This window comes from Haliaeetus albicilla, chromosome 19 (genome assembly GCF_947461875.1).
Source record: "Haliaeetus albicilla chromosome 19, bHalAlb1.1, whole genome shotgun sequence".
Taxonomy (NCBI): Eukaryota; Metazoa; Chordata; class Aves; order Accipitriformes; family Accipitridae; genus Haliaeetus; species Haliaeetus albicilla.
Window position 1 is genome coordinate 20,293,158 of NC_091501.1, and position 26,098 is coordinate 20,319,255.

The window sequence follows — 26,098 nt, forward strand, 5'->3', positions numbered from 1 at the left end:
AAATTTATGGATTAAACTACTTAATCCATAACTTCCAATTTTAATCTGTAAACTGGTTTAGAACTGAGAAAGCCTTCTTTGAACCCGAAAGCAGAGTGTGAAATAGGACTAAAGTACCACCAGTACCACCACATAGAAAGAAAAGGAGATACATAAAGAACACCCTTTCCAGAACTGCCACAGGACTTTACTGGAGAAGGTGGATCGCCAAAGAGCTTCAGACCACTGACATTCCAACTCAGGCGATAGTTTCTCTAAGCTGTCTAGGAACACGAACTCACAGGGTAGGTCTCCTGTCACAGTGTGCTCCTGCTGACACGGTACATAGTGGCCACCTATTGTTGCGATGAACTCTGACAGAGCAGAAGGTATAGAAGCCACCCTGTATACAGGGCAGCCCAACCACCACAAACACTGCTCTAGCACAGTGAGCAGACACTAGAGAGCAGTGAGCTAGCCAAAGAATAGTTTTTGCCAGCTAAAGAACACAGGCACAAATATGCAAACTCCTACCTTAAGGAAACTAGGCAGAACTGGATCCAGTTTGGGAGCAGACTGCTGACCAGTCCAAAGGGAATCCAGCCCAGGGATAGATCTGGGAATGATCCACAACCAGGAGGTGAGAACAGCTCTCCAGTGGTCCAATTTTATGTTGTAGTGCAGATTAATGTTTGCAAACAACCAGATGCCAGCATGACATACCAAGGCAGGTCTCTGCAGCCTCTGCTGGCTTGCCTTCCCTCCAAACTTAAGATTCACACCTCCCAGCAATCCCAACACCAGTACAGCTCAACCAGTAGTCATGGCATAGAAAGAGAATTTGAACAGCTCACTAGCCACAAGTGTACCAAGAGCTACAGGACCAAAGTATTTGAACAGATTAAACTATATCTGTTGTGTACATTGTACATGTACAATCCACCTCTAGTTACAACATACTTGTGGGAGCAGATGAACAACATGAACTAGTCAGCTGCGCATATGAAAATGTTGCTAACACTGTGGGGTTTTTTGGGACAGCAGTTGCTCTGTGAATATGACAGTAGTGACAGAATATAGATCTTCTTGCATGAACAAGTAGCACTTGTCTGGGTTTACAGTGTTAAATAACTTTTTGGATAAATACAAATTCCTCTAGGTGACTACCTCACTGTTTTCCAGAAGCCATCCAGCTATAAACCAGCTCTAAAGTTTGATGTAAAAGTCAACAAAGCAGCAGTAATTCGCTGTAGTCAATAGTCTAGACATAGGATTGGTAAAATATAAATCTAAAGGATTACCGCAGGAAACATCAGCCCTTGTAGTATCTTATGTCTCAGTAAGACTCTTCAAGTACTTAGAATACAGGCCCACAGTCAACCACCTTGGAGAATCAGGCCCTGTTCATTTAATCACTTAACAGTCTTACCTGGCAGATGTTCCAAAAGTGGAAAAGGTAGTTAGTAAACAAGCTAAACAAATACATCTTTTAATAGCAGGTACAGAATTTTTCTTTTCCTCTAATAAAATATTTAATTGCTGCGCATATTTAAGGACTGCAGCTGAATATTAATGGCACATCAGGAGATGCAATACACGCAATTCCCCCAAGGCACAGGGTACGCTTTTCAGTTATACATCTCTAGACTAGCAACAAATTGCAGAAAGCTGACATTTACATGCTCCCTAGTTTCAAGAATTTAAAATTCCTTTAGTAAACAAGAGAAATATCCAGACTGATATGCAGTACAATCTCATTTAAAAAAACAAAATCAGAAACTCATAAGAAACAATAATTCCATAGTAGTTTTCTCCATCACAACATTTCAAATAGGATAGAGATGTGGTGATGCAGGACACCCTATTTTTAATTAAGTAGTGAAAATAAAAGTCTTTAGAATTTAGGATCTCCAAAAATTACACACTGCGTCTGTAAAAGCTACATAAGTTTTAGAATATGATAAAAAATATTATCACGCAAGTACTCTTTAATCACTCTGTAAAAACGGTTCTAAAATCATTTAACAGAAAACGCATCTGCATCACAGTGGCTAAATAATCACCTTGAAACTATACGTGGTACTTTAACACAGCTGAAGAAAGGACTCAGCTACCAACGTAAGTAAAGAATACTTGCTTCAGATGCTTGTCTTCAGATCTAGTCATCATGAACTATGGTATATTAATTTAGTTTTAGAAAAGCTCACAAAGATGTGTCTTAAATCAACTTAAACTATAACATACCAAATCTGTTGAGACCTTCAGTTGCTTATACAAGCTAGAATAAGGTAACAGATGCAAATCAGAGGAAGGCTGACATACATGTAGAGCTTAGCTATTCATCTTTCCTTAGCCCACTCAAGTTGACCCATTTGGAAGCCAACCCCAAATCTTACAAAGGATTAGATCACAGACATTGGGTGACAGTTTTCCTGTTTGAGAATTCTACTCTCCATTAAGAGAAAAAAAGGCTCTTAAAGATAACGAAGACAGATCATCCACTTTGTTATTTCACGGCCATTAATATTGAGAACAAGTCTCCCCATGACATTAAAAAAGCTTAGACCTAAAACCACAGGTATCTTATAGAGGGCATATTTCATCAAAAAAATAATTTAATGATTAGCAAAAATTTTATTTTACTTTTGCTTAAAAACAAAGACTTAACTCCAGCACAACAACCTGAAAAGCTTTGCTTTCTAAAGATAATTTCTAGTCAATTTTTAAAAGTCCTTAAACCAACAATTTTTATCTGTAAAAGCACTCACTCTCCCACCCCTTAGTTGAAAACCAAGACTGGCATTTTCTCAGCTCCGTGACTAGGTACTCAGTGTGCAGTCTTTTCCATAATTCTGGACTCCTGAGGAAGTTTCATATAAATAAAAGTATTCATGAACCAAAGTTAACAATATTATCAGTTAGTTATCGATTACTTGATTTTTTTTACCAGTCTTGCTGATTTTGAAATATTAAACTATAGTTATGGGAAAGGACTTAAAACTCTAACATATTTGATTACTTGATTTAGTCCATGGCAGTACAGGTTTTCTTCATCCTAAAAACATGACTAAAGTACTTCAGAACAGCTCCTATTTGCACACTATTCATTTAATGTGATATGCGGATTTTGTATTTCATAGCAAAAATAAGAATAGAAAAATGTAAAAACCAATCAAAACAGAGCTACACAATTTTACTGAAATGGTACCAATATCTATTCCAGCATTAAATATTTTTGCAATTCGGCCAAGTTTTGTCTGAAGAAACAGAATTAATCATCACTGCCGGCCTGCTTTTCCATTTTCCGTTGTTTCCATTCTGAAATGCAAGACAACAATCGTTATTGGAAATACAATCAACAGATTAAGAAAACAAATCAGACAAATATTTTTAATAAATATTTTTTACTTCACTAGCCATCCTGTCTCTCCTGCCCCCAACGTACACAATCTTATCTCCTTTTAATATTTCTTTAAGCAGCAATCAGTACATAAAGGAAAGGTTTCTGCAAAGAAACATTCCAGCAACAACTGCAAAAAGCTATCCATTATCAACCTCACCAAAAGATAAAAGTCCATATTCATGTAACTACAGAGTACCTATTCCTAAAATCTGAGCTTTAGCAGTTTGTTTCAAAGTCTTCATTTCCACCCTTCTTACACTGATCATTGACTACTGTCATCTTATTTACTTAAGAGGAGGTTGGTTTGGTTTTTCAGTATTTTTTTGGCAGAACATGGACTACTATGAACTTCATTACAGCACAGCATAAGATTCAACCACTCTATTATTGACAATATTTTTATATTACCCATTCCTCTGGAAGCTAAAGCAAGCAACAGACTGGCACAAGAAATCTCAACTTAGCTACCATTTAACCCCCTGAAGTTTAAGAGTTTTGCTGCAAGGCCAATCACTAAGGCACAGGGAAGACCATTTATCAGCATTCAGCCTTACTCAGCACAGATGCAAACAACTGAAAAGCAAACACTACTGTATTTCTCCATCAATACTGAAAGGAATGTATTTATAAATTTTAATCCTCCAAAAAGTCAGTTGCCTTTTTAATGCTGTAACTGAAGTATTCCTCCATACTGCATATTGACCACTGCTAAGATATTTGTAGTGATGCTACTGATTAACTGATACAAACCCATTTTCTTCTTTCAGATGTTGATATAGCTCAGCTTTATTGTTGACAGAGTTCAAACGACCAATAAATTCTTGGTGTTTCCTAGAGTTGGCAGTATTAATCCTGTTGCTCCATAAAGACAGCAAGGACATTGGCCCTAAAATTGCAAGTAAAAAGAGTTTAAGTGATTTAATTTCTGAATTCTTAAACATTACGTCATTATAAAAGCTCAGAAGAAATTACAGACTATGGTAGTAGAACATATTAAAACCACTAATATTAACCAACCTTATAAGAGAGGCTAAATAAACACAAAATATGCAGAGTGATAACAGCTGAGTAGTTGCCTCATATGAGATTGACTTTGCTTCAAATGCAGAATCTAAACATCAGCTCAGCCATTGCGACAGTTGGTAATAGCTCACACCAAGGAAGAGAAGTCAGTGAGAACTGCCTGTTCCGACAACTATACTTCTTAGGCATGTTTGTATTTATTAGTCAGCAGGAGACAGTGATTTCTGATACCTGTCCTTAAATAGCATTTCTGACATACAGTAGCTCAAAGAGCACCAGCAGAAATTTGTCCAAGCCCCTGTCAACACAACAAATGCCTATCAGTAGGCCCACTCAACATCCTGGTAGCTCTTTTTACATAGACCTGTTGAGGTTAACATTATTTATCAAGAATTTCTCAATACTGAGTGTTTAATTAAAAATGATCCTCACTGACTTAGCTTTAACTCCAAGAAGATTCATCTCATTGCTTTAGAAAATACAGACTGATACAACAACTATCTTAAAAAGAAATAATCTGTTGCAATTCTGGTTTACCTTTTGCCTTTTCAACTGTGGGCATTTCATCCATTGTAATAAGAGGCTTTTTGTTGGGTGGCTCAGGAGAATCAGGGGAATCTTTGATAACTTCAGCTTCTGCTAGTTCCTCTTTTTCACGATCCAAAATACCTTTTAACCTTTTTGAGAGGGAAGGAAAACAGTGAAGCAACATATGCTAGAGCAGCACATATGATTCTTGACACCATTCATGTGAAAAACAATAGGGAACACTAGCCAAATAATCCTCTAGATAAAGCCTTAAGGGAAGGATCTTAGAATATAATTTCATTTAAGTTAGTTAGCAGTATTTATATGGTAGTTGTTGAGACAGCTGATTATTCTGAATTTTGAATAAAAGACTAAGTAACAATAAATATACAAAAATACAACACGATTTCCTATTATCTTTTCTACATGAATTCAGACCTATTCTATATCAAGTCCCTTCTCAGTCCCCATTTTTACTCCACATGTGAAAGTAAAAGCAATTGTAGGAATGGATTTGATCATACATAGAAAGGCATGAAAGGTCATCAGCATGGTGACAATAATGTAGGTGAAAAGGTCCTCCTACCCTAAATGATCATAGCATGCACAAAACACATGCAAACTAAGATTACTACCATGTGCGGTTTTTGATTTCTTTAGAATAGTTTGAAAGACAGAAAACAGAAGAGACTGACAGATGCTTACCACTTAGACAAGTTACAATAACAACATGAATTATAAACAGTAGGTATACAATCAATCCTGATGTTTAACTAAAGAGAAGAGCCAAACCGATCTGGATTGTTTATCTACCTGAACACTAAACTATCTACAGCTCAAGAGAAAATAACTGCCTATCTTGAGTTTTTAGTCATGCTTTATTATTTCTGTAAAGCAGTTTAACATCTAGTAGGTGGTGTGGTTACGATAAAATGCAACAGCAGCAACTCCTCAAGCTGCAAAGCCCTGCTAAGTGGTCAACAACTTGTCCAAGAGCCATACTGCTTGTAAAATGTTAATTTGAAAAGTCCGATAAGCAGGCACCATAATAAGATGCCCATTTCCTAAGCTTGGTAATGATGACTGATCCAAAAAACCTGGGCATCTGCACTCACCGGTACTAAGTCAAGGTTACAAGCATGAACACATCAAATTGAAACTTGCAACTGTTTCACCAAAATTCCTCTCCCTTTTGAAGCAGGGCAGGACAAAAATTATTATGCTACAGTTTTATCTCACTTTAGAAAATTTACCTTTCTGATTCTTGCCATGGCTTATCTGATTCATAGTCTTTGCCCAACTTCTCTGACTTGTCTTCTTTGTCTTCTCTCTTTCTACCTCGTTTCTTGCGCTCCTCTTCTTCTGGGGGTTTGCTTCTGCAAGCCATCAAACATTCTAAAACTCGCTGGTGTTTATCAGAGTTGTTTATGTGTGCTCGTACAAGGGTCTCCAATTCATTCCACATAATCCGGTACTGTTCATCTCTAAGCAAGGCCAGAAAAAATATTTTACATATAGGATTACCTAGATGATTAAACCACTGAATAAATTAAGGTTAAAAAAAACAGACCTTAAGAAACAAAAATAACCCCAAAACAAAGATTAACCCCAAAGAGATTCTCTGTCCTCTTGTACTGGAGGGCTGTCCACCTGGGATCACTCCATCCTTGAAACCCCATTACATGTAACACTTCCTAGTTAATATCCTGAGTTAAGTTAAAACTGAAACAGACCGTGTCCACTGAAATCAAATCCTTAACTTCCACAAGATCTCACTACCAAAAGGCACTTCTGAATCCTCTCAGGTGTTTGCTAACCATGCAATCTCAGGATATGCAGAGGGCCACACATGTACCAACATGCAAATTAATTACTATTTAATTCTTTGGATAAAAAAAATTAGAAAGAATTGTACCATGCTACTGTAAATAACTTCCAGTCATGTGGGCAGATCTTCCATAGCTGGATTTCTTTTCAGCCAGTTATTGGAAATACAATGCACACATCACAATGACTGAGATAATAGGATATTCTATGCTTGTTTTAAAGGACTAGCCCGTATTTTAAATAACTGTTTCAAAAGGATTTGACTATTCTAATATAACCCAATTTTAAAGCACTGTTCATTTATAATATGCTTAAGTTTTCCTTTATATTAATTTGAAATTATTCCACTTTCCCTGCCCTAGCTTGTATCAATCTCTTACTTTTCTTCATAACTATCTTTGCTTTCATATTTTTTTTTAAGATACTCACAATTCTTGGGTAATAAAATGACGTATCTTTTTTCCTAACATACAGCAATATCAGCACTGTGATAGCCCCCAAGTGACACAGGCAAAGCATTTGTTTTGCATATATACAGCATTGAGTTTACTACGTATTACCTTTGGCCAAATTTTAAAAATTTGGTATGAAAACAACGTAAACAGAATATTTCTGAGAAAAGTCCAGCATCAACAAAAAGAGATATGCATGTAACCTTTTAGGACCCTTTCCTCTGGTACCAACTGTTGAAATTGGCAGTGGATCATTTTTCCTCTCCATGTCTACCAAATTGTATATTGTTTTTTGACAATTCAGAACATCCTCATCAGTCATTGCTTCTTTTACAATCACACTGGCTAATGGCACTACCTGCAAGACACAACAAAAGTCAACAAGAAAATCTGTGTATGTTGCAGAAGAGAAAGAGGAAGAAGAAAGAAATCAAAGACAATGGAACGACACACAAACACACCCCCTCTTATTCTCAGTTTTGTAATAACTCTGAGCAGGTATAAGCAGATGCACATTTTCTTTACCCAGCAGCACTGTAGCTGTCAGGTTCAAATGTTCTGCCCTATTTAGATGGCATTCCAATAATCTATTGACATTAAATACAGAGTACTTCAGTGAAGATAAAGCTGAATATAAACTGATTTTGTGGCAAGTGATTTACTATAGAGTTAATATTTCATCAAGTGGCAAGGTGACATTTCATCTAGAACAGAATAAAAGGGTACAGACCCCAGGTTACTTACAGCTTGCATGTTGAAGATGGTAGTCTGAGAAATAATCATAGGCCAGTAACGAGTATGTTTCTCTAACTGATCTTTTGCACGTTCCAATGGAATTTCAAGACTTCCATCAATCTTATATCTGGGCTCTAGAAAAGGAGTTAATCGGTTTTCCCTCATAAATTCACCAAAATCCTAATGATAACCAAACAAGATACAATTAGGCATTTCTCTAACAAAGTAACTTTCACTGAAGGGGCAAAACAGAAGAGTCTTGCTTATCACTAACTGTGTATCATCCCCACTGCTAAACTTGACCCTAATAACCAGAGCGCTGTTTCTAGCTTTCAGATATACATTATTCGGGGTGAGCACAAAAATAGTTGTATAAAAATATGGGTTAAAAACTGATGCAAGGTTTTTTTTATGAGGCTGCCTTCTGGATCTGCAAGGTATTTCATGTATGGTAAGAGTTTTATTATGTTTTTCTGGAAGCCACTTCTGCTTGTTTACAACAGATACAAAGGATGTGTTAAAAAAAAGGAAAAAACCCAAAATTAATACCAGCTGATTGTCTGCTCCATATCCAGGGTTCAAAGCTGACATCTTTTCTATTTATTGTACAAACCATTCACATGCAATCTATCCTTCTGACAATAAGGAGGGCATAGTCCTATGTGTATCCAGCCCACAGAAAAAACTTGCCAAGAAAAATGTTATTCTAGAATCAGAACAAATTTTAAATACTCGTAGTGCATAAGGAGGCAAGTCCTTCCTTGCCACAGAAAGGATTCTATGAAGCCGGCATAACAATAAGCAGATGTACTACTTTGTACTAAATATGTATCTGTAGTACAAAGAAAAACAGTTTGACCATGCAATCCACTCCAGCTCTCCAGAAAATGTACCAGCATTTCCTTTAGACATCTATTGCACTACATCTCTGAGATAAGCAGCAACTTAAGAAAAAAGCTAAAAAAAAAAAGAAAAGCATCTTACTGTAATCCGGTAGTCAGTGACTCTTCCACCACACCCTTCACTAATTGATGGGGGATCTTCTAGAATTGATCTCGAGCTGCTTAATACATGCAGAAAAATTTCTCCTCCATGGCTGCTGAGCATGTGACTAATTACTTTAGAGCCAGACTTGCGTGGCTGTTCCAACAGAACAGAACGACCTGTTGGAAACGAGATCAGTTTCATTAGTTACTGTGTGCTGCAATTTTAAATTAAAAACTACATATACACAACACAGGTTTGTACCTAGCCAGTAAGACTCTGAATCCATTAAAATTGTGTTTTCACCTAGCTGAACAAGAAACAGCTATCTCCTTTGAGTATTTACACTGTGTCTTTACACAGACCAGTGTCATAGGCTCTTGAATTTTACACAGAAAGATCAAAAAGCCTCTCTCCTGGATCAACCAACCACTTTCTCTGTAAGACATTATTCTTAGGAAAAATACATATTTGTAAAATGGTATATTGTGTAAGGGCAGCTTGCTGTTTTTAATTATTACAGATTACGTTGTATACTAAAATTAGTTCGTGCAACTGTAGAAACTCCCTCATTAAAAGCAACTTCTATAAAAATAACAAAACAACATACTGGAGTATATAGGTATGAATTGATGTTATTTGTTATTGCTTAAAATGGATACCGGTTTTCAGACAGAAAAATAAACCTGCCTTTGTCTTATTTCCAGTAAAATACACTAAGCATAAAAGGATGCATTCTCCAAATTGTTTGTTACAAGGAAGCAAAAATAGAAGATCAGAAGAGACTAGTTATCTGAAATATGCTATTAATTTTGGTTCTAACCATTTTTACTAATCAAAGTACTTTTCCAGTACAGAATCTTTAGAGAAAAACACAAAAATATAGCGTTTAATAAAACAGCTGCACATTTAGACACTGAAATGACTCAACTGAAGAAAACCCCATTAAAAGGATGTTTGTAATGCAATTTTGTTTGCATACTGTAAAAAAAACACATGTAATTAACATTGACTACATATTACTTGTTTGGAAGAAACAGCTTTGGGTTACCTTTTTAACATGTATTTAAAAGGCAACCTCTTACAGCAAGATTATTCACAGCAATGGGCAAGATCTTACAGATAAGCAAAAGATAACTAAATCTAACCTACTGTTTGACTGATTCCAGTACACATAGGTATTTCTGCTTCAATTGACCAACATACTTAGTTGCTCATAACAGTTAAAAGAGCTTTCTGAGGCTGCCCAGCATCTGCTAAAAATCAGGCATAGACAAAAGTTGCTAACATTTTGCAATAGTCAGGGTAAGCATTGTGATCAAGTGCACTATCACCTACTGAAATCAGTGTTTCCTACTAAATAGCGTAAAGTGAAAAGTATTCTATGTTTGGATTCAGAAAAGAACTACCGGAATTCAATACTTGCTCCTTCTTTACATCTTTCCTCCCATCTTCAAGTTTCAAAACACATTCCATTTGCCTTTGAGTATATTTAACAACTTTCTTCTTTTATTTATTCAACATGTTAAAATAAACGTGACATTTTTATAGTATATAAACATTTATTGCTATACAAGCCAAAATGTGGTAAGTGCTGTATTCACAATATTAACAATTAAAATGTTAAATAATTAGCCAAGGATACAAATTTACCATTAAGGAGAAAGTTAGTAAGGCATGAAGAAGGTCTGCTATTTACATCTACTGGTGAGATTCTGTATGCTCCGGTGCAGTAGTGTAATTCTGAAAAATAAATGAGTAGAAAAGTTGAGTGTACTACCACATACAGAAAAAACATCTCACAAAATAAAAGAAAGGAAGAGGAGGCGGCTATGCCACAATCAGCAGAACTAAAAAGTCTAGCTGTCTCCTGATCTAAAAGTCTGCTCCTTTCACCACCTCCTCACAATCATTCCATTACCCTCAACTCCGAGAGCCTAATACATTCCCAAGCCCTATTTCCAGCAGGACCTCCAGTTCTTCATCTCCTGAATTACTTCATTGTAGAGTCAGCATCCTCTTCTTTCTCTTATCTATATTTTTGACCTGCTGGCTCAAAGAGTCAACATATCTTGCTGATAAATCTACAGGGTGCATGAGCTAAATGGCTGGGTGGTTCCTGTGTTACCCCAATTCTTCCCCATCTTTCTCTCCCTTACTCAGATTTGAAGATTAATATAGAGCAACTAGTCTAACTGATAGTATCATTGCATAAATTTCCTTACAAAGCTTTTCACCTAGCACTCTAAAGATTACACTAAAGGTAGTACTTTGATCCCACCCCCAAAACAAAAATTAAAACAAAAAAAGATTCAATGTCTCAAATCTGCTATGTTAAAAAACCACCGCTGTGGATCTGACAAGATATACTTGGCCCTGTGGGAGGGGCAAATCATTACTGAACACTGTAGAGGAGATTGAAAAAAGCCACCAAGAAAAGCATTACTACCCCTCTCACCTCTTAGGCAAACCACTCATTAGCCAAGATCAAGAGAGCATCGTATGACCATTAGTAGAACACCGTACAGTCAGCAGCAAGGTTTATAGGCCAAAAGGTAAAACCAGCATTAACAAGAAGCAAATTACCTCCTTGTTCAGTTTCTTACCAGTGTACAGAAAGAACAGTGTTCAACACAAATTAGAATATCAGTTTTGTAAGATACCATGTTACCTACCCACACTATTTGTTCGAGGAGTACACCATTTTAATGTTACAGTTTCTTTAAATGTGCCTTCTCTGCTATTGCCACCTATATGATTATCACCTGCAATATAAAGTCAGAAAAAGTGTGTGATCAACCATATTTTCTTTATTACAGCAAAAAACCTCTAAATTTTTAAGGTACAAAATATTTATAACATGAGCATATACAAAATACAATCTAATTTTAAGAAGTTAGGTATCTAACTTAAGCCAAAAAAAGTTATTAGCAGTGGCAGCTGAAAAAAATAACCTTTTAAAATCAGCAGCCATTGCATATATTTTAAAGACCAATTCAGCAAACAAAATACTGCAGCTCCAGAGTATGTTCCATAGGTTTGATTCAAGATTTAGAAAATTATATATATGTTTTATCTATAGCAGGCAAATCTCTTCTTCTAAAATGCCTAGGACTTTAAGGAACTATCTTTTTAGTTTTCCACACAGAAATCAGAACCCTTAACGAATGTTAGAGCTGACAATTTCTTGTACATATTATGTCCTAAAGTCAAAACTGAAACTGATCTAAGGGCACATTTGACAAGTTGGACTTTTTGGGGAAAGAAGTATTTGGTCTCATCATCCAGTGTCTTTGCTATGTCAGATTCAATCTGAACATCTCTGAACACATTTCACTGGCTGTAGATGTTTTATCATTAAAATACTTCCTTAAATCATCTCACTGGTAACTGGTCTGGCAAAAACCACCTGAAGGCCTTAAAGCAGACATTATCAATACTCCTTAATACACTAAACTATGCTTCTACTAGTGAGTTTTGTGATTCTTCATGATCTTTGACTTGTTATCTCAGGAAAGAATTGACTGAGTTTTGCATGAAGTTTCATAATTACAGTAGCATAGTCACTTAATATGCTCAAACCCACAATAATTGGGAGGAATGAGACACATACATCAACATGCAACATTGTATATAGTATGTTAGGGTTTAGTCTAATCTTTCACATACCAAGTTTTCTTTTATTTCATAACAAAGACATTTACTCATAAAAGGTTTGATCTGCTTATTAATCATGCAGGCAACTTGCAAAAGTTTGGTGGGTTTTTTTCAGTTAAAATAACCAGAATCATTTTGGAAAGCCTCTCTCGGAATATCTAAAGGCAAAACTTATTTAATATAAAAATCCTCTAGCAACATTTCACAGAAATAAGATCAATGTAACTGAATTCCTACTTTCCTAGCACCAGAGCCATTACAGCTGAAAGATTTATGTAAAAACAAATAAAAGAAACTGAAATTTACAGGAACTATGAAGAGACTTTTTCCTCTCAAAGTTCCGATGGAAAAAATCTGAAGAGGAATTGCAGTCCAAGTTTGCTTTTAGCTTTTACTAGCAGACTTATTCCTTGAGCCAATAGGTATTACAAAACTATTTCTGAGCCCTCACAATAAAGTGTTATGCTTTCAACATGGTAACACAAGTTCAGGTGAGTCAGAGTTCATTACTGTAACATTCTATTCTTTTTCCACAATCTTTAATCATACACTCCACTAAAATATGCAGCACAGTACTTTTAGATGATAACAAGAAGTTACCTCCCTTTCCTCAAAGTAATGGTAACCCCCTTAAGAGAAAAAAAAAAACCACAAACTCCCTAAAATGGCTACCTTACAGACCATACAATTTCAAACTTCAGAAAAGAAATACCCACTCTTTGTTAAATAGCTCTGACATAACTAACTCGTTTGTTAAATTCTTTGCTTCTTAGAAGTCAAACCATGATCAACTTTCTAATATGCTTTAAAACTATATAAGATAGTTTTGGATAGTAAAACAAGTATCTACAGCCTGTATCTAAATAGATGTATTCTACAGACACAGTAAATCAGACTAAGCTTTTAATGGTATTGAATCATATAACAGAAATTACAGTCAATGCAGTAAGAGAAAACAAAGCATATACAAGCCTTTAAAAGCTTCAGATGAGACTTCAGCACTGAAAAGGCATACAGTGTATGTATTCCATAACACACTGGCACAGGCTGAAGGTGTTTCCACTGCTTGGCTTTGCTTTTAATTCTACCAATACAGAATTTTTAGCCTGACTTATTAATAAAATTTTACATCAAGTACTGTTTCCTGAACAAAACAGTTTTGCACAAGGCTTACTGTTGTGTTTTTCTAACCTCAGTTATTAAAAATTCACCTCAGAGGAATACTAGGTAATAATTCCAAATTTACAAAAAGGATACTAGGTATTTAAAATACAACAAGAAAGCTCAAAAGCCAAGTAACAGTTGTCATTTCCAAAGCAGATACTGTTATAAACAGGCCTATGGGATCTAAGTGATGTCAACTATTATTACTTGACAGATTAAAAGTTCAATTGTGCAAGGAATAATTTTCCACAAATACCCACAAGAGGCACTTTCTTTTTTAAAATCACTGCACACCTGGTCTCTCATCTACTTTTTATATCTCAGTAGGAAGTTGACATGTCCCTCAAATCTCACACAAATATCCTGAATATATGTGAAACCTTGTCTGTTGAATTTGACCTGTTTTTTCATAGTTATATCCTTATTACTATATTAAAATATGCCAGTAATGAGTAAAACTCCAATGCCAACATTACAAATCAAATTCTAAGGTTGTAAGGAATAACTGAAAATATGCTAATCATGCCTGAAATTTACATCAATTTGAAGCTTGCAATCTTTCTTTGTGAATACTTCTAGCAGGCTGATCAAAAGCCACTTTTAGAGGACTATTTCTACTTACCACTCTTTAAAAAGTCAACATGTGCCTCTTTGTGATGAAGAAGCTCCACATCATAGTTGGCTGATGTGTTAGCATGTTGTTCTTCCTTTAAAAGAGAAAGGTAGAAAGAATAAATATAATTCTTTTAGCTAGAGGTCACTGTTTTCATAAATGAATGATTCTACATTTACCTTTCACTCCAGAAGAAAACAAAAAGTCTCCAAAGTGCATCAGACAACAATGGGATTGCAATGTTGAGGAAACTGTTTGCTCTCTGACCTGTTTAAAGATGCAGCCATCTGCTTTTCCTCTTTTTTCCTTTTTTGAAACCCTATGGTTTCCCCTTTATACAAATGTCATGACAGGGTACATAGTGTAAAATATAGGTAAAAAATAGGCTTAACTACTTTTAAGTTAGTGAAGTTAAGGAATCTTAAAACATATCGAATACCACCAGCAGTTACAACTTACTGAGCAGCAACAACTGGTCACTGCAGAATAGATTGGCAATTACTTTTCACAACTAAAAACCTCAAGAATCCAAACCAAAACCCACATTTTGAACTTATTATCATTTCCTGGCACTTAATATATATAGAAGTGAACTTGCAGCTGCAAGTTTATAATTAAAAAAAATGGATGTTTTTAAAGAGAACACTGCATCTTTAAACAGCTGCAGAGGACTAGCAAAAACAGAACAGTAACCTTGGTAATTTATTCCAAGTTAAAAAAAAAAAAAAGAAAAAGAAAAAACCACAGAGAACCCAACATAGTCTATTACTATAAAGACAAAGGCAGAAGGGAGAGGCATACCAGCAGCACACAGGTCAGAAAATTACAGACAAGGTATTTGCAAACTTAAGTCACATTTATGCCATGACCCACGTCAAAGTTTCATTAAAGCTGTGAAAATAATTTTTAATTTCATGTTTTAACTTACAAAATCCATACAATACTGTTAGTTTTCAATGATGCAAGTAATGATTGACAGTATTAGAACTTGATGAATTTTTTAAATCAGGAAAGTTTATCTGTCCCTGCCCTTTTTGTTTGTTTGAATACTGACACTTCCATTTCAATTGTCTCTTGCTGCCTGATCAGAAAAATCATTGTAAACTTAATACTTGAAATTCTTTGTTGCACTGATTTCCCTCCCAGTAGCAATGAAAAAAAAATAGGGACAACCAACTTTGAGCAGAAGATGCTTAATTTAGTATCTTTCTTAACTAGACATAGACCCTATCCCCCTGTTTCTTTTTTATGGATCTTCGAACTGGAAAACCTACTGGAAGATCTTTAGTCAAAAATCAGCTATTAGTTACAAACACCTTTATGTTGGGTGGGCATGATAATGAAACAGAGGAAAAAGAGACTCACTATGCCACTATAATGCACAAGGGTCAAGAATATCTAAACACAACTAGAAAAAGACAAAAGAATCACAGACAAAGTAATCTGAGGTAAATAAGATTGTATTTATATAAAATAATGCAAACAGAACTGAAATAACACTTGTATTGCTACATCAAAAATTGAGATTCAGCAATACAACATTTTGTTCTGTGATCCTTCTTTACTTTTTTTCCCCTTCTTTATTTTACTAACCTGGTCACAGACATTGAATGTGGGCTAATAAAAAAAACAAAACAGAAAATATGATATGGAGAGAAAAACAATGTAAAAATTCAATTAAAATAAACATTAAAAGTTTTCAAACAAATTTAGAAGTGATGCAGCTAGTTAATACAAAGCTATAGACACAATTTTACCTTCATCGGAATGTTAGTTATTGTGGTTGAAGCCAGATCAAAGTGCTGTTGTACTAAAACATTCAGTTTTGTAGCCAGATGCCGTCCCGCACGGACACTGTGCACTTCACTGGTTAAAACTGGTGAAAGCTAAAATAAATTGACAGAGTATATAGTATCAATGGATTAGGCTCTAGTATCATGTAACAGTATTATTCATTTGAAACTCTAAACTAAATACATTTATACTGTTAAATTCAACTAGAGGGAAAAACTGCTGCCCAAAAACCCCACACCATGGGAAACTAAGGAGGAAGAAGCAAAGATTATTTCTCATTCAGAATTTTTCAGGTGTATTGGGTTTGCATGGCAAGGTTTTGGTAGCAGGGGGGCTACAGGGGTGGCTTCTGTGAGAAGCTGCTAGAATCTTCCCTTATGTCCGACAGAGCCGATACCAGCTGGCTCCAAGAGGGACCCACTGCTGGCCAAGGCTGAGCCCATCAGCAACAGTGGTAGTGCCTCTGGGATAACAGATTTAAGAAGCAAAAAAAAAAAAAGGTGCTATGGCACAGAAATGGCAGCCGGAGAGAGGAGTGAGAATATGCGAGAGAAACAACCCTGCAGACCCCCAGGTCAGTGTGGAAGGAGGGGGAGGAGGTGCTCCAGGCACCAGAGCAGAGATTCCCCTGCAGCCCGTGGTGAAGACCATGGTCAGGCAGGCTGTCCCCCTGCGGCCCATGGAGGTCCACGGTGGAGCAGATCTCCATCTGCAGCCCAGGGAGGACCCCACGCCAGAGCTGGTGGGTGCCCAAAGGAGCCTGTGACCCCGTGGGAAGCCCATGCTGGAGCAGGCTCCTGGCAGGACCCTGCAGACCCATAGAGAGAGGAGCTCCACGCTGGAGCAGGTTTTCTGGCAGGACTTGTGACCCTGCAACGGACCCACGCTGGAGCAGTCTGTGCCTGAAGGACTGCAGCCTGTGGAAAGGGCCCACACTGGAGCACTTCGTGAAGAACTGCAGCCCGTGGGAAGGACCCACGCTGGAGAAGTTCATGGAGGACTGTCTCCTGTGGGAGGGTCCCCATGCTGGAGCAGGGGAAGAGTGTGTGGAGCCCTGCCCCTGAGGAGGAAGGAGCAGCAGAGACAGTATGATGAACTGACCGTAACCCCCATTCCCCATCCCCCTGCACTGGTGGAAAGAGGAGATAGAGAAAAATAGGGAGTGAAATTGAGCCCGGGAAGAAGGTAGGTGTGGAGGGAAGGTGGTTTAAGATTTGGTTTTATTTCTTATTACCCTACTCTCGTTGACTGGCAATAAATTAAGTTAATTTTCCCTAAGTCGAGTCTGTTTTGCCCATGACGGTAATTGGTTGAGTGATCTCTCCCTGTCCTTATCTCAACCCATGAGCCTTTTGTTATATTTTTCTCTCCCCTGTCCAGGTGAAGAGGGGGAGTGATAGAGCAGCTGCACAGTGTTTAGTTGCTGGCTGGGGTTAAACCACAATGTCAGGTTACACCAGTTGTTATAGTTGCAGTTGCTACAAATTGTCAAAAAATGACAAGTGTGCTGAAAAACTTGAGTCGTTAATTGTTAATAAGAAGAATTAGTACCACAACATGGGGAAGAAATCCTCTTAATAGCAGCTTGGGGCCTAGTTTTTCACTCTTTTACCTGCTGAGTAACAGGAACAAAGTAATTTTTATATACCTACCTCTAAGTTCATCATATACACACAAGGGAAACAAACACAAGCGATAAGATACATTTGATTTTTCCCTAGCCAACAAGGACTTTGGGTGTAGGCTTTTTGGAGGAAAAAAAAACCAACAAAAAAACCCAGTGAAAGATGACTGTCTTAGAGGAACATAGTAGTCAATTTATTCTCTTCTGTTCACATTTTATTTTTTTACCACAACTACAAAAGAGTTTTGTAGAAAAGAATCTCAGGAAGGTAGCTGTTATAGTCCTTTTTATTTATGAAATAATGTGCAGGGCTAGATGCCTTTCATGTTAAGAGTAAGACTTTTTTTCTTGTGTCTTATCTCTTAGAGACAGCACATTAAAATACTGAGCAGAGCAGACTGATGAAGAGCAGAATATATTACAAAATATTTCATATGTACTTGGTTTCAAACAACCACCACTAAGCATACAAGTCCACAAAGCACACATGCTTTTGTTACTGAACAACTGAGATGTTAATATATAGAATAATTTCTAATATGCATCCTTTCACCTTTTTGTAAAATAATCTTTAAAAGTACCTGTAGGTCACTTCAATTATTTGACAAACTTCAAGCATACTCTACATTCCCACAATATATTATCCTTTCACTTGGAAGCAGATATGCTTTCCAATGCTTTTCATTAAAAGGCATTCTGTTTGCTAACACTGGAACAACAGAATTTATACACAAAAGCTCATTTTGGTTTCATGAGAAAAGCATTCGACCAAAAGGCTAAAAATGCTAATATGTTAGTCTGGGTAACATGGAACACACAGTGCCGAACAACATCCACATCGTTCAGTAACAGATATTAAGGAAAATGGGGCTTGTGCTAGCTAGCAGCTTATGCTTGAATAGCAGGAAAGTTACTCAGCTAACCTATTCAACACACCAAGTAGTTGATGGTTTTCCACTAGGTTCCTAAATGTGCATTTCCTTCTCAAAAAAGCCATCAAACCCAAGGCTATCATTCTATGGCATTAACAGGCTTACTTCACAAAAAAATGAATCACGAATTATTAATGCAAGAAATATAAGTAAGGAAATGAAAAAAGGGGATACCATATATGCACAAAGACTACAAAACAAGAAAACAAAGCATATGCTTTAGACAGCAATATGCAGGCTGTCAACTTTTCAAAGAATTATCACCTGTACTTTTTCCTACACCTTACCAGAGACCAGAGGCTCAAAACATTATTGCCAAATATTTAACTTGCACTGCCTATTTTGAGTCTGACATGGCTCCTAGTCCTTGGATAAATGTTCTCATTTTAAGCTCCTTACCTCTTTTTTAGGACGATCTGAAACAAGGCTGTCTTCACCGACCGGGTAAGTGTGGATTAAGACCAATTCACATTTCTGAATCTGCATTAGACTTAAAAATAAAAACATTCTATTTAGCCTACAGTGTGGCAGACTATCTCCTAGAAATTAGATCAGCTCTCCCAAGATTCACCTGATTTCCAGAACACAGAATCATAAAGATGTATTACAACATACTGTTTCTGAAAGCTTTCTGTAGAAACTAGGTTACATTAATTACTTTCAAAAGCACATACTTCAAAATAAGTATCAGAATAAAAAAAAAGTATAACATTTCTAGCTCTTCAGATGCTATAGCACTGCGTTTCATTTTGGACATATCAATGGAATAGATCCTTAACTGATGTAATCTGTTCAGTTTCATTCAACTGAAAATTGACACTACAGAGGATTTGTGTCTCCAAGCATGTGCGCGGGTATTAACAAGGGGATGCTAGTGAACATGAAAACAACTACCCAAATAGCATGCTCATCTCCTAATGCAGCTGGAAATTCGTAGAGATCAACACATTGTTCCACATGTCTACCTACAGGAATGAGACGACTTTTCTGTCTTTACAGTGGACTTAGAACCTGATTCCCTTGGGCAGTATCCTGTATATACACATAAAACTGCAATTGCAGCAGGTAGATATAGGAGACTCCTCTTCTGCTATTTAAGTGCCTAAGGAGCAACCAAGAACAGTATCTCAACCTACTATACACTTTACAAGGCAATACACAGTCCCGGGCCAAACAGTTCGGTGTTTAATTACACAAAACATATGGTGAAAAGATGACTTCTCAGAGGAGGTGCAACCTCTATTTCAAGAGATTCCTTTATCTCAAGGGAAGTGTCAGGCAACACAATAATTTAGAAATTAAATCTAGTTTCAAAGAAGTTAGCTATTTTAGTCGAAGAAAGCTGAATGTAAAATTAATGCAGCGTTATCACAAAAAATGTATCAGATGAATTACTGCTTACAAATATCAGTATATAAGCCACAGTTACATGTCTCATTTTGGAGCAAGATGCAGAAGGTAACAACCTGAAGAAACACTGTCCTATGAAGATAAAGGATGATACTGAAAAGCTAATGATTATATACCAGCTCCAAGTCAACAATATCATGATTTAGTACTTTTGTCCTGGTTTCAGCTGCGATAGAGTTAATTATCTTCCTAGTAGCTGGTACAGTGCTATGTTTTGGGTTCAGTATGAGAAGAATGTTGATAACACACTGATGTTTTCAGTTGTTGCTAAGTAATGTTTAGTCTAAAGTCAAGGATTTTTCAGCTTCACATGCCCAACCAGCAAGAAGGCTGGAGGGGCACAAGAAGTTGGGAGGGGACACAGCCAGGACAGCTGACCCAAACTGGCCAGAGTGTATTCCATACCATGTGACATCATGCCCAGTATATGAACTGCAGGGAGTGGGGCTGGGAGAATCACTGCTCAGGGACTAACTGGGCATCGGTCAGCAGGTGGTAAGCAATTGCATTGTGCATCATTTGTATATTCCAATCCTTTTATTATTGCTATTGTCATTTTATTAGTGTTATCATTATTAGTTTCTTTTCTGTTCTATTAAGCTGTTCTTATCTCAACCCACAAGTTTTACTTTTTTTTCCCCCAATTCCCTCCCCCATCCCACTGGGGGGGTGGTGGTGGGGAGTGAGTGAGCAGCTGTGTGGTGTTTAACTGCTGGGTCAGGCTAACCACAGCAACCTTCTATTTCACACAGGCACCCATTCTAACAGTTCATTAGAATAAGTTTTAAGTCACAAAAATACATCCATATTTCATAGAGGATATAACAGGCACACACAGAGTAAGAGAAACCACATTTGTAAAAAGTATACTCACTGATCTGAATTAGCTGCAAGCTTGTTATGCTCATGAATGGTTTCCTGAACACAATCCTCAAGCATCCGAACATGACTGTCACTAGAAAGAAATTTTATATTTTTTTTTTATGCAGGATATCCAATCCTCCTGTTCAAAGCAACATGCCACTAAATGCTCTCCTATTTCAAGTGGGAAATTTTTGGGTTGTAACTGTAACAGGCCTCCATATATGAAATATTTATCAAGGCAAGAAATGGTCTAACAAAAAACTAGCTACTTAGGGCACTAATTACTGACAATCAATGAAAGACTTCTAAAAATGTATAAAATAACTTTTTTTAAGTGGTAGAAGCCCATTATCATACTTGCCTTTTTGCATTAGTAATACAGATTATTCTCCCTCTGTTTCCAACTCGTTCTGCATTCTCCATGAGCATGGTTCGAGCCTCATGCTGGTATTCTGTTATTTTGCAGAGTGCTTCAACTGCTGCAACCAGACCATGAAGTATGCTGCAGCACTCTGGATCTGCCCGAGGATTAGGTGGCCCAACAGCTGCTAATGCTGCCATCAACTAGTTAGAAAGAAAGAAATTATTATTGAAAGTTACTTTCCAGCCATTTGTTAAAATGATGAGTTAAGAGAAAAGTCGTCTTTGTAACTTATTTTGCATGCAAATTCATATTGTTGGGAGAAAAGTCAAACAACCAATTAAAGACCATTATATGTTGCCAGGCTTCTGGAGAACATTTGGCCCTAAATTATCCTTTGCAATTCATTTATTAATGGTTACTAAGCCTTGAGAATATAATATTCTCATTTATTACAGAAAAATACCTGGCTATAATAACAAGTTATATCCAATACCTGCAAGAAATCCTACCATTACCAGTTGTTATCTGCTTTTATTTTCTGAGAATTTGGAAATTCAGTTCTTCCCCAAAGTAAATTTTTCAGAGGAAACAAAACAAGAGCAAAGAGAAGATTTACTTTTTTTTTAAACACAGTTTATTTGCCTTTCATACAAATGTAAAATAAAAAGCCAAATTTAAAATTTAAGTATCACCAAGTTACAGAAAACATACATAGATAATTTCTTCATAACATTTATTTTAATATATAACTCTATACTCAAAGCTACTAGATTCTTTTCAAATTATCTAAAGCTGCCTATAGAATAGTCCAGCTTCACTGGCTACTTCTTAAAATTCTGTTAGGCAATAATTTCAGACCAGATCCACCAACATTTTAATTAAGTGAAGTTATTTCACATTGAACTTACTAAGAAGCTGCTATTTATTCCACAATTAAACTAGACTTACAAAACAAAAGAACAGTTACAAAGCATACCTCCTGCAAGTTCTGATCTTCTTGAGTCCAAGAATTCAAGACATGAGCCCCAGAATCACTCACAATGAAATTCACCTAAAAGGATCAAAAAAGCACATGTAAGATAACAGCCATTATGGCTACTTCCCCAAATCCAAACAAACATGAATTACACCTCTTTCTTCTGATACTCTGGAGATATGTGCAATGACAAGCCAAACTAAAAATATGACAAAAAACCCACAAAAAGCATCCACTCCTGCTACATTCAGTTACCCCTTTAGTAACATTATGATTAACAACTTCTTACTCTATTTATATTTTTAAGCCACTACATCAATCTACACCAAATTAGCACTGCAGGATATTATGAAGTATTTTAATTATCAAGTAATATTTTCAGTAGAATAGCTACAAAATAAATTCTAATACTGCAATATTGCAAATCATTCTCCCAAGACTGTCAGAGTAGGTGACAGGGATAAATATCTAGTAAGATTTAATACACATCACATAGCAAAATATGCTCTAAAGATGACAAAAATGTCAAGAGGAAGCACACCTTCCATCTCAATTTCAGTTTCTCGTACTACACAAACTCCAGTTCAGCCGTCTGATTCAAATCCATTAAGAACACACTTGATATAATCCCATGATGGGACTTGACTGTATATTAAATGCTCCAGAGTTTAAACATTCATTGTCTGAGAACCAGGACACTCAATCCACCACAGTAGTGCAGCTGACATGCATCAAATCACTGAACTACCAGAGGTATTTTTGTTAGTGCCAGGCCTCTACCTCAGCTGCTCTCTGACACAGCCAGTATTCCACCATCACTACTTTGTATCAATATCACTATCACAAGGTTATTTTAACTTTTTTTTTTAAGTGTAACTAACCTTTAGGACATTGCACAGTGGTTTCCTCAATAATCAAAAAAAAATCTTAAAAAACAGCCATTAGTTACCTTAATTTATGATACAGTGTTACAGAACCCACCAGGCATTTATTTTTCTAAACAAGGAGCTATGTGCCAGGAAGTTCTCCCACTTTTTCAAACTGGTAGCTTCAGGGCAATCCTACCTCTTCCTAAAGCCCAGAATTCCTTCAAAGTTGACATCAAGAACCTTATGAAGTGCTACCAAGTGCATTTAGAAACAAGATTCAATTTGAAGCAATACCTCATTCAAGCTTTTGCAAACTTACAGCTCAGGAGAACACAATAATAAATCTGTAAGTTACCTTAAAGCACCTATCCTGTTTTGCACAGAGTTAGGAAGTGACATTAAGACAATGAAAGGTCCCCAAAATAAATATGTAACGGGATTCAAATACTACTCAAACCAATTTAAATAGCTATGAAGTATATCAACAGCACAAAGAAATTTTTATATAATAAATTATATTTGACCTTTTAACCTAACCAACAGATAATTATATCACAGCACTTCATTAAAATGGGAAAATATCCCTTATACTATCAAGTATCATAAGCAGTATGGCTAAAAACTTACCAGTTTCTTGAAAGGGAAAATATCATACATTATTCTACAGTACTCCATGGATGATTCCACTGAACAGGTCCATAGCGATTTTGATATGGGTGCTAGAGGTATAATTCCTTGGGTCCGATTCTTTACTAACATATCAAATTCAACATGTTGTCTGCAGGATTCTGCCATATATGGGCAGTGATCCACAACGAAAACAGTTTTATGAGACTCAGAAAATATTTTCATTTTCTTCCTGAAAGAAACAGATATAAAAGTCAGAAATTGTACAAGGCAAAAAACTGCATCACAAAATTACTGTGCAATTTACATAGTATAACATTATCTTACTAGAATATGCAAGTTTTAAAATAACCTCCTACAGTATTCAGATTACATTTTGCATACTTTGGCTCCTACAAAACTGCTAAGCTTTTAAAAAAACTACAAAAAATTCCCATTTTAAGAATCTATTTATATGGAAAGAAATACCCTCTAGAACTCTTACTAGTTCATGTATTTAGTATGCTAGATTTAAAAACCAGAAGAAATCATTTTTTCTCAGGAGAAAAAGATGTAGAAAATGTGAAAGTATACTGTTGAAAAGGCAACAAAGATGCACAGTATTACCCTTCCCACTTTTCTAATTAAAAGAAACTTTTAAGAAAAATAAGTACAGAAACTGCTTCCTATTCAAAGCTTATTTCATAAAATAAGCAACATGGAAAAAAAATTATGATTAGGCTATACAGACCTTGAAGTAGCAAAAATATCAGACAGGTAAGTGCATTTTCAGCCTTCACTTTGTTAGGTACATCTTTCTATTTTTCAAATGAATATTTGCATCTGTACTCTGATCTCTCACTGACAGACATACCAAGTCTGAAATTATAGTGTAAATGTTTCTTATCCAGCAAGACTCATAGGAGCACCCCTTGTATTCTTCCCAACTACGAAGCCTGAGAATTCGGCAATGAAGCGAGTTGCATTTTCCCGTTTCACATCAATAGACTGGTTTTCCCTCTCCTCTAGCATGACTGAAAGAAATACTTTTGAAGCAACTATAACATCAAATCCTTGTGTTAGGGTGGACATCATAACTTGGAGACCCAAACTACATACGAAAATTAATCTCAGACTAGTGCTCCTCAGACTAAACACTCCTCAAACTTACTCAACTTCTAGATGTTTCCATAACGTCTCTAGTGTAAAAACGTATTTCGTCCACGCAAATACTGCTGAATTACACACCACACAAAGCCGAAAAATGTACACGAGCTCGTTTAAAAAACTAAAGTATTGAGATAATGAGGATTTACGCAAGTCAGCCTGCGGGCAGCGTCCCGCTCCGTTTCGCACCCGTCCTCTGCAACCCCCGCAGCTGCCGGGGCACGCCACAGCCCCCCCGGCCGGCAGAAGCCGGGGCCGGCCCAGCGCCGGGGGAGAGCCCGCACCCTGTCTTGAGCCTGGCGGAGAGCCTGCGGGGCCGGGGAAGCCGCGCCGGCTCCCGGAGGGACGCCCGGCCGCAGAGGACCGGCGGCGCCCGGAGGGAGGCGGCGAGGTCGGTCCCCGCCCGCAGGCCGGCCGGCGGAGGGAAGCGTTTCTTACCGGGGCCGGCTCCTCCTCTGATGCAGAAGTCCCGGGCCCGCTCCGCGCCGCGCCCGGGCCCGGCCGCGGGCTCGCTCCGCGGAGGAGGGGTGAGGCCCGCGGGGCGCCCTAGACGGGGCCGGGCGAGGGCGCCTCCGGCCCGGCGACCTCCATGCCCCTCCGCCCGCTTCCTCCGCCGCCGGCTCCGCGGCGAGCGCGGGGCCCAGCTCCTGCCTCCGCGCCCGGCGCCCGCGGGGGTGGGAGAAGCGGCCGAAGCCCCCCCCGCTCCGCCCACCCCTGAGGCCGCGAGACCCCCGCGCGGCCACTTACGCCGCTGGCACAACGGCTCCCCCAGCGCTGGCGGGGGGAGCGCCTCTCCCCTCCTTCCCTCCTCCCCTCACACACACACAGCTTCCCCCCGACCCCCCCCCACCACCGCGGCCGCGGCGGCGCCAGCCACCCGGGCCCCCGGCGGCCGAGCCGGGCTCACTCCCCCGCCATGCCCGCCCCGGCCCCGCCGCTCGCCCCTCACGCCTGGGCGCGGGTGGCCCCGCCCTGCCGCCAGACGCCGCGCAGCGCGCGCGCGCGCGCTGCGCCCCTTCCCACACGGCGCGGCGGCAGCGGAGCAGGAGGAGGCCGACGATCTCGCGAGATGCCCGGCACCCCACCCCCTCCCGCCAACCTCCCGCGGGGTCGACCTCTTATAGCGG

General features: G+C 38.0%; 1 protein-coding gene across 2 annotated transcripts; it reads right to left on the minus strand.

The window, feature by feature from the left end:
* Positions 1–2,593: 2,593 nt before the first annotated feature.
* INTS13 (integrator complex subunit 13) lies at positions 2,594–25,770 on the minus strand. 2 transcript variants are annotated; one of them, XM_069806683.1, is made up of 18 exons: positions 25,410–25,770; positions 23,826–24,057; positions 22,330–22,404; positions 21,351–21,553; positions 21,000–21,080; positions 19,115–19,205; positions 16,123–16,251; positions 15,959–15,982; positions 14,375–14,459; positions 11,607–11,696; positions 10,585–10,674; positions 8,932–9,110; positions 7,957–8,127; positions 7,416–7,570; positions 6,187–6,417; positions 4,943–5,082; positions 4,133–4,268; positions 2,594–3,297 (listed from the first exon to the last, which is right to left on the minus strand). In XM_069806683.1, the coding sequence occupies exons 2-18, from the start codon at positions 24,048–24,050 to the stop codon at positions 3,258–3,260; spliced, it is 2,145 nt and encodes a 714-aa protein (XP_069662784.1). In that variant the 5' UTR covers positions 24,051–24,057; positions 25,410–25,770; the 3' UTR covers positions 2,594–3,257. The 2 variants fall into 2 exon arrangements, with proteins under 2 accessions (XP_069662784.1, XP_069662785.1); XM_069806684.1 differs by lacking the exon at positions 15,959–15,982 and having other exon boundaries at positions 25,410–25,768.
* Positions 25,771–26,098: the final 328 nt, after the last annotated feature.